This window comes from Symphalangus syndactylus, chromosome 6 (assembly GCF_028878055.3).
Source record: "Symphalangus syndactylus isolate Jambi chromosome 6, NHGRI_mSymSyn1-v2.1_pri, whole genome shotgun sequence".
Taxonomy (NCBI): Eukaryota; Metazoa; Chordata; class Mammalia; order Primates; family Hylobatidae; genus Symphalangus; species Symphalangus syndactylus.
The window spans coordinates 19,860,882-19,874,878 of record NC_072428.2 but is presented as its reverse complement, the minus strand read 5'-3'; the positions used below and the strand labels follow the sequence as shown (position 1 = coordinate 19,874,878).

Sequence of the window (13,997 nt, the reverse complement as noted above, 5' to 3'; positions counted from 1 at the left end):
TTCTCCCACACAAAGGCCCTGGCCTCCCACAGGCCTCTGTCCATTGTGTCTCCCTGGGGGAGGGCCCTTCTCTTTCAGGATACTGTAACTTCTCTGCGTGACAAGCCAGCATTCACGGCTTTCAGGTGCCAGCCTGGAGAGGGACGCCCACCACGGGCTTGGTGTGCTGGGGTCACAATGGCCGTATTATGGCGGTCGCTCCAGTGGGGCCTGGCCAGGGAGCCTGGGAGATCAAAAGCCTGAGAACCAAGTCCCCAACAAAGGGCCCGAGGACGGCCTTATCCAGGCTTTGCTTCTCTCTGGGGGTCTGAAAGGAGCTGGTCTTGCTGGCTCCGGTGTAGGGGATGAATGCCAGTGAATGCCAGTGCTCAGCAGGGCTCCTGGTGAGTGAGGAGGGAATAAAGCCTCCCCTTGGCCTCACCCCGTGTGAAAGGGAAGAGGAGGAGGCAGAGGTGGCCTGGAGATGCCAGCTGAAATGGCAGGACCCGGCCCTCTTCCTGCTAAAAGGGCACCACTGCAAGGGAAGGGCTGGTTTGGAGCCCCAGGGGGTACCCACAGGGTAATCAGTCCCTTAGTGGGAGATTCCCTTCCCTGGGTGACAGGGCCCTGCCTTCCCGGGAGCAAAGAAGAAAAAGGTTGGGGAGGAGAACAAGAAGCAAGAGCGTCGGTCACTGTCTGCCAGCCCCGGGCCTGGCGTTCAGTTTTAAGGCCTCCCAAGGGGCCCAGCAGGCCTGACCTCCCAGTGGGGACACAGCTGACGCACTTGTCTGAGGCTTGGCTCTGAAGTCTGGCGGGAACTGAGCAAGGAAACGCTGTCTGCCCGGGGGACTCAACACAGCCTTGAGGTCCCTGTGGTCCTGGCTCTGCCCACACCCAATCTTGGGAATGAAAACATTCCACCCAGAGTAGAAGGAAGAGCTGTGGCCTCTTCTGTGAGTCATCAGCAGGGGGAGAGAGGCTGAGGCAGCTGTGGAGAGAGCAGGGCCTTGGAAACCACAAGAGCTGGGGCTCAGCTGTGTGGCCTGGAGCAACTTCTGAGCCACAGAGGGCTGAGCACAGAGGCCCTGTCCTTCCATTCAGAGCCAGCAGGAGGAAGAAGCTGCCCTGTCTCAGGGAAGGGCCGGGTAGAGCTGCCTGCTGTGTTATGGACGCCCAGCTAAAGGCGGCCTGGCGCCCGTGGAATCACTCCCCAAGGAGGTTGTGTGTACCTCTCCAATCCCTCCCCTGGATCCCAAACCACATCCTTGGCCTTGCCTTGCTGTATTGCCATGTCCTATTTCTCAGCCGCTCCCTTACGCTGAGCTTGCTCGTTGAGAGCAGGGATTTTGCATCCCAGGACCTGGCACAGACCTCTCCTGTGAGTGAGTGGTTCAGTCTGTAAGTCAAGCCTAGAGAAGCACAGCCCATCTGAAATAGGCTTTCTTTGTGACTTCTCTTCTTCTCCTCTCAATTTCCAGGGTGCTGTCGTCTGTATCTCTGACCTGACATTTGCCACACTGACCTGTTGTAACAGTTATTTGTGTGTGTGGGTCATGAGCTGGGCCTGTGCTCTCAGCTCTGGGTTTGAGTCCTGGTTTCATCACTAACTATGACTGTAGTTATTCCACATCTCAACTTGAGGTTCTTCTGCAAAGTGGCCAGAAGCCATCAGTGGAGCGCCTCCTTTTTGGTGCAGTACCTAGCATATCACAGACGCTCAGCCAATAGCTGCTCCTAAGAACTCTTTCTCCTGACATGTGAACATACATGCATGGAGGTACACAAGTGTGCTGGCCTCAAGCCCCTGTTGGGGGCCCCACATCAGATTTATGTTTCTTTTCTTCTCTGCAGCTAGTGCAGCATTTTGCATGTACAGGTAGTAGTGTTTGTTGAAGGTGGGGACAGGTGGTGTTGGGGTCTCCTCCTCCAGGGCAGCCCCCCTCACTCTGGCTCCAGCTCTTGGCCTGTGAGCAGCCAGAGTGGCTTCTCTTGTCCATTTGCTGCCTGGGCCCTCCAAGGATCATTGGAGACACCTTTCCCTGGCTCATCCCTGTGGGTTGGGACCTGCGGAAATCATCGGACGAATTCTCATTTCCTACAAAGATGCTGCATGTGTCTGCCAGGCAAGTTGATTTCCTGTTCTCTCGATTTACCCTCTGTCCTCTCTGGTCCCAGCCTTTCTTCCAAGTTTCAGTCATGTTATCAAATCTAACATTAATACTGTATCTTTCCAGATACCCCTTCCCCAAAGAGAGGAGTCTCCCATACTCTTATAAAACATTATCGAGGCCGGGCGCAGTGGCTCACGCTGTAATCCCAGCACTTTGGGAGGCCGAGGTGGGCGGATCACGAGGTCAGGAGTTCGAGACCATCCTGGCTAACACGGTGAAACCCCGTCTCTACTAAAAATACAAAAAATTAGCTGGGCATGGTGGTGGGCGCCTGTAGTCCCAGCTACTCTGGAGGCTGAGGCAGGAGAATGGCGTGAACCCAGTAGGCGGCGCTTGTAGTGAGCCAAGATCGTGCCATTGCACCCCAGCCTGGGCGACAGAGCGAGACTCCGTCTCAAAAAAACAAAAAACAAAATAAAACATTGAAATCTCTAGCAACATTAGAAATAATGTCACTACTGTCTACCTCTTTGACCCTACCCTTTGCACAAACCCCTCCTGGCAGGTAGGTACCCAGTCTCAGAGGCCCAGACATCTGCATGCAGCAAATGCTCCCCAGACAGGTCTCGTCCCGTCTCCTGCTAGACTGGTTGTAGGGTTCGGGTCCCAACATGGGTTTCCCAACAGCAATCTGAAGTGTGTACTTCTATCAGCAGTGAGAGAGAAATGAAGGGCATTTTTTTTTTTAAGGACAGTTTTTCAATGGGATCCTTGCTGCTTTGAACTCTTCTGGTGCTTCTGTTTTATAGTTATTGATTTTGGAGATCATAAAAGTAATACAGGTTATTATAAGAATGCCGGAACATTATAGAAATGTGGAACTTGGAGAGTGCAAGCGTCCATGCTTCAGAAAGAACCGCTGCCAATGCCTGGCACATTCTTGGTTGCTCCTTGGCGTTTTGTCTCTTATCCCCAAAGAGGGGCGCCAGTTGTCAGCTTCTTGTCTAGCATCTGCCAGGGAGCAGTGTTTGCTATTACTTGACTTCAGTGGGTGGGCCGCTTCAAGTAACATGTCTTCTGAGGGCAGCAGCAGTCCCCTGAGACACAGCAGCATGTAGTGGGGAAAGTCTGGGCACTGCCATCTAGAACCCAAGAGAACCGGGACTGAGCCTCAGTCTTCCTCATCTGTGCAGTGGGCATACTGAGAACAGCTCTGTTTTGGAGGGAGATTGGGACTAAACAGCGAGATCATGGGTGGGAACACACTCTACACTCTAAATTCTGTGTATTATCCTTTGATTTTGAAACATTGTTCTTGTTACCATCAAATAGGCCCCTTGGGCTTCTGAGCCAGTAGACTCAAGATTTAGTCCAAAGGGTTAGAATTTCATTCTCTTCATTATTTATACACACACACAACAGTCCGATGACGGGAGCTGCTGTGAGCTTTGCAGACGGATGTGGGCAGGTCTTGCTGTGATCTCCTTCTGGGAGCATGGGCTCTGGAAGTGGCTGACACACATGTCTAGGGCCCTCCAGATCCACTGGAAGAGCAGAGAGTAAACTAAAGCAGCATGAGCCACGTGTCCCCATGGCCAGTCTGTGAACAGCATGGTTTGCTGTTAGTATTTATTAGTATTTATTATTCTTGGAAAGTGGGGTGTTCCCCCTCCTGTCTGAGTGTGGTGGAAATACTGATACCATCGGGCCCCGCTCCCTTTCTCCCCACAGCATTGTCCTGCCTGGCTGGCAGAGGGAACACCTTTCTCTTGGGTCTTCAGGGTGTCAGAGATATGGGCACTGTGGAAGGCAGGGACAGGTGAAATGATGTGTGTGATTGGGAAGCTGGGGAGAGGTGTGCACTGGCAGAAAGGGAGGCTGAAAAGAAGAGAAGGCCCAGAAGAGAACCCACCCATCCCCCAGCCCTCTGAAGCTGTGTTTCTCCCATGGCCGTGCCTTCAAACTCACTCTTTCCCGGCCAGACCGGTTGCAGTGGCTGGACCATCCCATACTTCTGCCTCTCTCAGGTCCAGAGCCGCTCAGCTTGTGACATGATACCAGGCCTAGGTGGCAGAGGAGGCAGCACTGCCTCAAGAGGAGCATGGGTTGGGGGACTTCTCTGGGACCAAGGGACCCAGCCTTGTCATGGTGCTTACTCTATTCCAAACTCTGTGCAGGTTTCTGCCCTAGCGCAGCCCATGTGAAGGTGGGAGAGCAGAGGCCCTGGGAGCTGGGGTGTCGCTGTCAGATTTGCTTCCTCTCTTGGGACTCTACTCCCCAGGCTTCAGTTACCTGAGTGTTTTGGTTCTTCTCCTGCCTCTCTGACCCACCCTAGGGTTTCCTTCCTTCTGGAAAGGCAATGGGGCTCACCTGGTTTTTGGAGGCTGCCGTCTGTGCTCCAGTCCCAGCTTTGCCTCTTCTTTGCAATGTTGAACAAGTTATTTAACCTCTCTGTGCTTTAATTTCCCCATCTGTAAAGTGGCAGTGGTGATAACAGTACCCACCTCATTGGGTTGAGAGGATTTAATTATTCACAGATACAAGATGCTCAGATCAGCACCCAACATTCTTAAGTGCTATCCTGTGTGTTAGCTGTTAATACTTTAGCGCCTCTCATTTTATCCACCCAGCATAGGTGTACACATGGGAATAATGTAGTCCTTTACCCCATCTTCATTTTCAGAGAGGTCACATTTACTCAGAGGGCCCCAGACATTACTAAGTTCCAGAGGGCTTTGATTTTCATATCCTGAAATGTTTTCTTCTTGTCGTAAAATGCCCACATATGGAATGAAAATTTTAAAGACGTGTCAATAAAAAGATAATGAAATTTTTAAAATCACCAGGTAATACCTTTACCCAGAGATGGTAACTAGGTATTTTGATGTAGCCTTTCCCAATTTTTATGCATCGGTGTGGTGGGTGAATACAACACCCAGTATAACCCCAGTTTTGCTTAAAAAGGGACAAAATGCATATAATACTGTTGTTTATATTCTGCTTTTGTCACCAAATATTATCATTTCTCACTGTCCTTAAATATTATTTGAAAATGACCAGATTTCTGTCTTTAGATAAAAACTTCTTTTTCCAGCTTAAAACTGCATGTCTGTCAGCCGATGAGGTTGCCCCTTCAGCATCTCAGATGTGATGTGGCCAGGACCCGGCGCTGGGTCTCAGGATCTGCCTCCTCTGCATCCTCCCCATCCCTCGCCCCTCCCCATCCATCGCCCCTCCCCCAATCTGCCGTTCCCTTGTTCCGTCCCACAGCTCCTCCTCCCTGCCCCACTCCCACGATCTCTTAGTTGTGGGGTTCTGTAGTATCTCTGTAGCGTCTCTGTGGTGTCTCCGGCGGCCATCCTCCTCACCTTACTCTCATCACCACAACTCTACTTCCTTTCCTGATCACCTCTCACTTTGACACTGATGTTAGCATTACCTTTTTCATATGCAATCCCTATTTATTATAGAATAGTAATTTCTATATATAATATATATTATATATAGAAACTATATAATATATATTATATATAACTAATATAATATATAGAAACTATATAATATATATTATATATAACTATAATATATATGCATAGTATTATAGAATAATAATAATAGATAATTTCACATGCGATCCCTATTTATTATAGAATATAATAGCCGAGCCTTCTCCCTGGTTTTCCTCGCTGCTGGCCTCGCTGGCTCCAGCCCATTCTGCCACACTTGTGCCCAAGGAAGCTTCCTGAGCACAGCCCAACCTGCCCTATGACCTTCGATGTTAACTGCGTCCCCACAGCTCTGCTGTGACCTGGTACCACGGGTGCTTCCATCTGCCTGTCCGGGCACCTCTCCACTGTCTCCTGGAGTCTGTTCCAGCCAGGTTGTGACCTGATGGTGCACCTGTCTCAGCAGCTTTCTCAGGCTGCTGCCATTGCTCAGAACTCTGTCACCCCTTTCCCGCTTCTGGGAGTTCTGCCATCCTAAAGGTCCATCTGCAGTGTACATCCTCCAGGCAAGTTTCCTATCTCCAGATGGGCGTGCTTTTTCCGGCCCTTGAAGCCCCTCCACTTGGCTCATCCTTCCTTTAAGGTATTTCACCTACCCTAGTTACCTGTGGGCCTTGGATGGGCAGCTAGAAGAGCAAGGGTCTGGAGAGAGACAGACCTTGTTTGAGTCCCAGCTTAAACTACCTTCTATCTATATGTCCTTGGGTAAGCTATTCCCTCTCTGAGACTCAGTTTTCTCATCTGGAAAGTGGAAACTGATACTATACCATGACTTAGGTTCAGTTTTCAGGAGGATTCAAAAGATAAAATGTCTAGGTTTAGCACAGCTTCTGGAACGTGATGAGAATTCAAAAGCAGCAGTTTAGGCTGGACGTGGTGGCTCACACCTTTAATCCCAGCACTTTGGGAGGCTGAGGCGGGTGCATCACCTGAGGTCAGGAGTTCAGGACCACCCTGGCCAACATGGTGAAACCCCATCTCTAGTAAAAATACAAAAGTTAGCTGCACATGGTGGTGGGCGCCTGTAGTCCCAGCAACTCAGGAGGCTGAGGCGGGAGAATCACTTGAACCTGGGAAGCGGAGGTTGCAGTGAGCTGAGATCACACCATTGCACTCCAGCCTGGGTAACAAGAGCAAAACTGTCTCAAAAAAAAAAAAAAAAAAAAAAAAGCAGCAGTTTTATAATTAGTATCCAGCCTTCCTGTGTCTGCCTCCTTGGGGTGATCCATGGAACCTAGCCTGTTCTTTGATGATGCTAAAGGCTGTTTGAGTCCAGGAGAATTGACTTGAACAGAACATAGGTCTGAGACCCTTGACCTGGGAGGAGATGAGGGCCATTGATAGTCGTGGTTCTGTATGATTTGCAAGATAGTCCTGCTACCTTGGGTTTGACAACTGAGGTAACTCCCCAGTTATCTCTTCCTCTGGATTTCAGCTTATGACGGCTCTTTTATGTCACCTGTTGGCATTGGGAGAGGCCACTCCTGCAGGAAGCCAGGGTGCTTCTTCTGGAAGCTGGCCATCCCATGCCCAGGTCCTCAGAGGACATTGAAAGGGAATTTAGGGCAAATCCAATGAAGCCTGGGCAGCAGCTGAGAAACATACCAGATTCCCTTGACTCTTATCTGTCAAGGAAAGTCCGTTGGTGACCACCTAATATGTGGGGTAGTGTTGATTACAGGCAGGATCTGGCATAAACAGGTAAAGTTGCAAGAGAAACATTTAGGTATCACCAGATTCCTCCCTTGCATTGTAGCAGGGCTGCACCTAAGAGCTGCTCCTAAAGGTTGAGCCACCACCTTGTTCTTTTCCCCGTTGGATTAGGAGCTTTTGAGCACCAATACCCCCTCCCCAATAACAGTCTTTGCTGATTTTTCTCTTGCAGCCAGGCGGCACTCCAGGGTCCGGCCCAAGGTGACTGTCCTGAACTATGCCTCCCCGATAACCACAGTCAGCCGGCCACTGAATGAGATGGTCTTGACCCCACTGACAGAACAGGAGGGGGAAGCCTACCTGGAGAAGTGTGGCAGTGTGCGGCGGCACACGGTGGCCAATGCCCACTCGGACATCCAGCTGCTGGCCATGGCCACCATGATGCACTCGGGCCTGGGAGAGGAGGCCGGCAGTGAGGACAAGTGCCTGCTCCTGCCACCCAGCTTCCCCCCACCCCACCGGCAGTGCTCCAGTGAGCCCAACATCACCGACAGCCCTGACGGACTGGAGGAGGGGGCCAGGGGCAGCCAGGAGGGCTCGGAGCTGAACTGTGCTTCCCTCAGCTGAGTCGCCACCCCCAGGCCTTTCCACCTCCTGTTCTGCAACCAGCATGAGGACCCCTCCATCTCTGTGGACTACCGAGAGGGGCTCTTGCTGTATGCGATGCTGCCTTATTTCTTTTAGGGCACTGTCCTGGTCAAAACCGTTGTTGTAAACCTCTTTATTTTGGTGACTGTGACCACTTCTTTGTAGCCACCAACTGTAGTGACCAATTGCCTAATGGTCACTTTCTGACTCCAGCCTTGCCAGCTTGACTCAGATCCTCATCTCTGGGCCTTCCCCCCGCCGATGTTGGACTGCCTGATGCTCACAATGACATATCCAATGCCCCTGGCACTTCTGGAGCAGGAGGTTGTCAGGACCACACACACAACCACCAAGGATGTGTTGGCCTTTGGAGTTCCCCTTTAGGTTCCTTGTGATGCGGAGATTTATGGGTGAAAAATTAGTGGAGAGGGAACTCCTCTCCCCCATTTTGTGTAGAGTGAAAATAGCCTGCAGCCCCTACTCAGCAGGGCTCTGGGAATGTGCCTTCCTTATTTTAGTTTCAGAATTGCTGGGAAAGTTACCCCACTGGTGGGTGAGGATCTATCCTCACCTACATCCAGATCCTATGTGCTGCTTGCACAGAGGCCTTTGGCTTTTGACCCAGGAGGGCTGAGAGGCTGGAGCTGCCCTGTCTTTCATTGAGCCTCAGCATTTCCCTCTCAGGCTTCCTCTCAAGCTTAAGGAACTCACCCCCAGATAAGAAGCTGGTGCCTCTTGTCTCTCTCATTTCAGAAACCGACTTTTCTCATCATGCTTTCCTATGGTGGGTGTGAGGGGCCAACTGATACCAACCAACTGGCCTGTACCTGGATTTGACTTGAATTTTTAAAATGTGTATCGTTTCAAAAAAAAGTTTGCAAATTTTGCACATAGGATCTTGCACTGTTCGTTTCCAGTGGGGTGAGTCTTCACACTAAAAACACAAGCAGAGCTCCTGGGAAAAGAGACTGGAAGTGGTTCAGGATAAAGAGATCCATGGTGGGCAGGGCTCTTAGGTCACAGAGCTCTAGAAGCAGCTGGACTTGAATCCACAATGGCTTGCGTAAATTTGTAAATTTCATGGTTTCTAGGAAAAGCTGCATTGGGGTAGGGAGACCCAGTTTGCCTCATAGGCAGAGGATTCTCCAGGAAGTATGGAAAATGAATGTTTCCATGCTTTACAGTGTGGGGAGAGAGGGGAGATGTGAGCAGGACCTTTTGGAAGGATGTTTATTCTCTGTGGTTAAAGAAATGCTGAGAATTTCTAGCATGTGAAGCACTTGGGGGCAGCAGGCCTTGGCACGGTGCTGCATCCTTCTACTGCTCCCTCCAGGTCTGGGGGCTTTTATCCACCTTGAATCCCTATCCTCCTCTTTGCAGTTGTCGGTCTCACTGATAATAGCTCCAGAAAAAAAGACAAGGCTCCCCCTCTGACCCTTCCTGTTGGTGTTTATGAAATCTCAAAGAGATGAGCCACCTTGGCTTCCAATATGGCAAGAGGGTGCTGAGAGAAGGTGAAGATCAGTCTAAGCTGCCATGGTGATGAGGCCTTCTCATTTAACTCATGATGGCATTTCCCTTCTGGGTGAAGATTTGAAATATGATTAGAATTGTGCTCTTGATGGCTGGGAATTCAGAAACTTTATTTTAAGAGTTATTTCATTTTCATCCTAAGAGCGACGGGAGAGAAATGTCCAAAAGTGATCTGCTGAGAATTTCAAACAAAAAAATAATCTCTATGTATGTGTTAGATAAAGTCTACAGATTGACTAACATGCATTAGCAAATGGAGCCATCAGTAGGTAGCAACATGATGATTTATGTAACTGATAGCTTCTGTCCTTATTAGTACACTTAACATTTGAGACTAGTATTTATTGATCCAGGCAAAGTAATTAATCATGCTTGGGCTTACTTTTTCAGTTTGTAAGGTTAATCACATGTGCATGCGTGCATGTGTATATAAATGCCTTTTCCATGTCTTAAATGTCCCTGATGAGGAGAGCAGTCACCAATTAAATATATAAGCTCTTAAAATGAGAATGGGAGTGTCAGTATAGACCCAGTGTACTTAATTGCTGATGACTGTTAGCCAGTTTACAACTTTACCATCGATGTACACATTTGGTATTTGTGCAGTAAATAGACTGTACTTATAAAAATTTTATTGATGTTTATGGTCATGTTAGCTATCAGAGAGCTGTTGGAAGAGTGACAGCTGGGGTGTTCTTAACCACTTTTTGTCTCCTAGATTCATTTTCATTATTTATGCTAGGATTTTCTTATGGTTGACATTTGATGACAGGAAGCAATCATGACTCTTCGAGTGAGCTCACAGAAACCTTTCATGTTGTCTGTTTCCAAAACAGATTCAATAAACAACATTTTGTCCATGTTACCCTATTCTCATGCTGGGTGACCCAAGGGTGTCTTGATCGAATTTACAAGTATAGCAGTCAAATTAGATCTTTTTTTTTTTTTCCCCAAATTAGATCTTGATGCATCCTTCCCTCAAACTCCCTGCCCCTACTTCTGCCTCCTCTTTTCTTGTTGCCTCTACTCCACAGTCAGACAGCAGCCTTAGCTCAGCCAGTCTTCCCTGGGTTTTGTTTGCAATCCTGGACTGGATTGGCAACTCATTTCCTGGAGAAACAGATTGTGGAGCTAGAAAACACTGAAAAAAAGTCTGAGAAGCCAACACTTTTTCTAAAACCAGCTTGGCCTTTCTTCCCAGAGTTACTTGACCTAGAGGGAACAGTTACCATATGTACTCATGGATGATCTCATATATTCCCCTCTGATTCTGTTTGGCAGAGGAAATTTATAATGTTTTACTCTGCATAAATACTTCTAGGAGGCCTATAGCAGCAACAGTCTGAGACCTCTAAAGACTTAATAAGAGCCTTTGAAGAGGTATGACTGGTTAGTAATCCTGTAGGATGTAAAAGGAGACTGTGTATGTTTTGGTTGAGCCTTTGCAGGTCATAACTATGGTAAATAACCACTGAGCATTCTGCCTCAATAGGTTTCATGTCATTAGTGTGCCCATGACATAGCAGTGCACCATCATATTCATTCATCCACCCATCTACCCATCAAACATTTGTGGAGCTTCCATTGTGTGTAGGCACTTTTCTTGGTACTAGGGATACGGTGATGGACAAATAACCAAGGTGCCTGCTCTCATGGAGCTTACACTGCAGGGAGGAAGGGTGGAAATCAGGTCAACACAAGCATCACAACTACCAAACAACACTGGATGAAATGGCAAAGTGCCAGTGACTGGAGAGTGAAGAAAGGATGACTGTGGGTAGAATGGCCAAAGGAAGTCTCTCTCCAAGTCAACTGATGCAAGAGCTGAGTGACAAGGAGCCAGCCTTACGATCTGCTTTGTTTCCGATCGCTGCCATAACTATCACGGACTTAGCAGCTCAAAACAACACATTTATTATTACAGTTCATCGGTTGGAAGTCTGACGGGTCTCAGCTGAAATCAAGGTGGTGTCAGGGCTGCATTCCTTTCTGGAAGCTTTAAGGGATAATCTGTTTCCTTACCTCTGCCAGCTTTTAGAGGCTGCCCATATTCCTTGGCTTGTGGCTTTCTTCCTCCATCTTCAAAGCCAGCAGTGAATGGTGGGTTGATCCTTTTCACACAGCATCACTCCAAACTACATTCAGCCTCCCTAGGACTCTTGTTGATTACATGGAGCCCATCCAGATAATCCAGGGTTATCTCCCAACTCAAGGTCTTTAATCACATCTGCAAAGTCCCTTTTGCCTTGTAGGATACATCGCAGGTACTGTGGATTAGGATGTGGACATCCTTGATGGGGGAGGGGGAGTCTTTATTCTGCCCCACAGAATAATGATTACCACATAATCCTTAGTTTTTGCTTTTTCTACTGATTACTCTTTGTGGGTACCAAGCTCCTGAAAGAACAGCTTAGCTACTGAGGAAACTCCTTGTCCTCCAGCCCAGTGGAATCTGATGGGAAAAGAGAAGGAAAGCAAGATGGACAAAAAGTGTCCACCCCAGGGGCTCACCCTGCCTTCACGCTAAGGAGCAGTGGTAAGTTGGCTGAAGCTCTTCTGAAAGTCCTTAAATGTCCTTGAGCCCCTCAGCTGGCCAGAGATGCACTGGTGTCCTCTCTGGCATGCTTCTTATTGTCTCCATCCTTCCTCAGCTGGACTGAAGATTTCTGTGGGTACTGCTCTGCTGCCTCCTCTGCTGAAATCTCTCTCCCAGCAGGAGAAAGGCCAGCCATGGGATGTACTGGGGAGCCTGGGAAGATGAAACTGCAGCATACAAGTGCTGGTCTCAGTGTCCAGGGGAGACTGGGTGACATGGCCTGGGGACCTTATGGCCTGACCTCCACCCACCATGGCCTAGACTCCCACAGAGACCACGATTCTGTAGTCCCAGGCTCCAATCTCTAATTGCCTCATTGCCTTCTGTCAGGCCCTCACCATCCCCAGTCTGGACTTATACAACTTGGTACTTCCTGTATTTGTGTACAGACTCCATCTCTCCCTTATGGACATTCCCATTTGATCTAAGATGCAAGCCCTGCTTAAAACTTTTCCTTGGCTTTCAATATAATCCATACGCCTGAACTTGACTTCAAGGTCTTTCACAAGCTGGCCCCACCTACCTTCCCAGCCTCATTGGCTGCTCTTTGACTCCCTTGAGTTGGAGACCAACAGCTTCACCAGGACTGTTCATTGTCCCAGGAAGCTGCCTTCCATCTCCACACCTCCTGCCATGCTCCCACTGCTCTCTCTCCCTGGGGGCCCTCCCCACCACTTCTCCGGATAGAAGCAGGCACTTCAACTTCTATACATTCTCAGGGACTTAATCCAGGAAGGCAAGAATGTGTAGGATTTATATTTGCAGGCTTAGGGCCTCACAATACAGACAAGTTTCTAAGTCATGTGCATTGAATACATGAATGGGATGGTGTAATTCTGATCTCCACCCCGCCCCTCCCAGGTATGTGCAGAAAGGACACTACCTCTCTCCTTTTTCTCTAGGTAGGGATCTTCCCCATGCAGCTCTCTCCAAGCATGTTCCAACTGAGGCTGTGTGGCCAGGTGACCCAGTGAACACAGGTGGGAGTCTGAGCCCTTCTTGCAACTCCTCGTCTTTGCTCCAGCCAATGTCTGCCACTTCCCTGCAGAGAGTTAACCCTGTTCACGGGGCTGATGTTTTGCTCCAGAGCCAGCTCATTTTCTTGGCCTGCCCTCTTTCTGTCTGTGGTAAGAGACTGCTTTGGGACCTGGCAGTCCTGAGGACAGTGAGAGCACCTGTTGTTTGCCATAGGGCCATCTCTTTGAAGAAGCTCTCCTGCCAAGAAGAGGGAGTGTCCCAGGCCAGTGAGCTCAGGCGAGAGCCTCCTTGCCCCAACCCTCTCTGCATTCAGGAATCTAGCTTGAGGGCCGAGTACTATGCTGTTCCTCACAACAACCTCGCAAGGCAGGTATCACCCCCATTTTGCAGATGAGCAAACTGAGCCTTGAGTCTTTTAAGCAATGGAGCTGGGACTTGACCTCAGGTTCACCACAAGTCCAGTGGTCATCCCTTTCTATTCTAGGAGGTACCCTAGCCTGATAGAAAATGAAGAACAGCTAAGCCAGGCGCATAATCTCCTCAGCTTGCTACAAGGTAAGAGATGTTCCAGCGTTTCTAGAAAAGCTGAGGAACAAAGCTGCATCTCTTGCTTTTCTGCAATCATTTCTAGAAAACCTCATGGTGTAGGGACTCTGGTATCCTCGGCAGTAAATTTCTTATGTAGAAAAGATTTTGGGGCTTTTAAAAAAAACTTATGTTAAAATTTGTCTTTAAAAAAGTAATAATTTAGTAAGTTTAATTTAATAAATATAATTTTGTCTTTAGAATCTATTCCATTTCAGATGCAAAGTTTAAACTTTTTTATGCTTTTAAATTCAGCTTACAAATATTATTCTATTTTATAAGTCTAGCAGATCTTGGCAATAACTTTGGAGGAGTGTTTGAATAATGTTTGCTCTTATTTACAAGCATAGCTCAGCACTTCAAACATTTTAAAACAGATTTAGAAATTTAATATATTTATTTTTTAAG

At 48.4% G+C, this 13,997-nt stretch overlaps 1 protein-coding gene across 13 annotated transcripts in view; it reads left to right on the top strand.

The window, feature by feature from the left end:
- The window catches only part of PRR5L (proline rich 5 like), a 178,039-nt gene extending 167,744 nt beyond the window's left edge, over nt 1-10,295 (top strand). For all 13 annotated transcript variants that reach the window (XM_063640994.1, XM_055281899.2, XM_063640993.1 and 10 more), the window contains one exon: nt 7,482-10,295. In XM_063640994.1, coding sequence (XP_063497064.1) covers nt 7,482-7,876 — 395 coding nt within the window. In that variant the 3' untranslated portion in view covers nt 7,877-10,295. The remainder of the gene's footprint in view (nt 1-7,481) is intronic.
- Nucleotides 10,296-13,997: the final 3,702 nt, after the last annotated feature.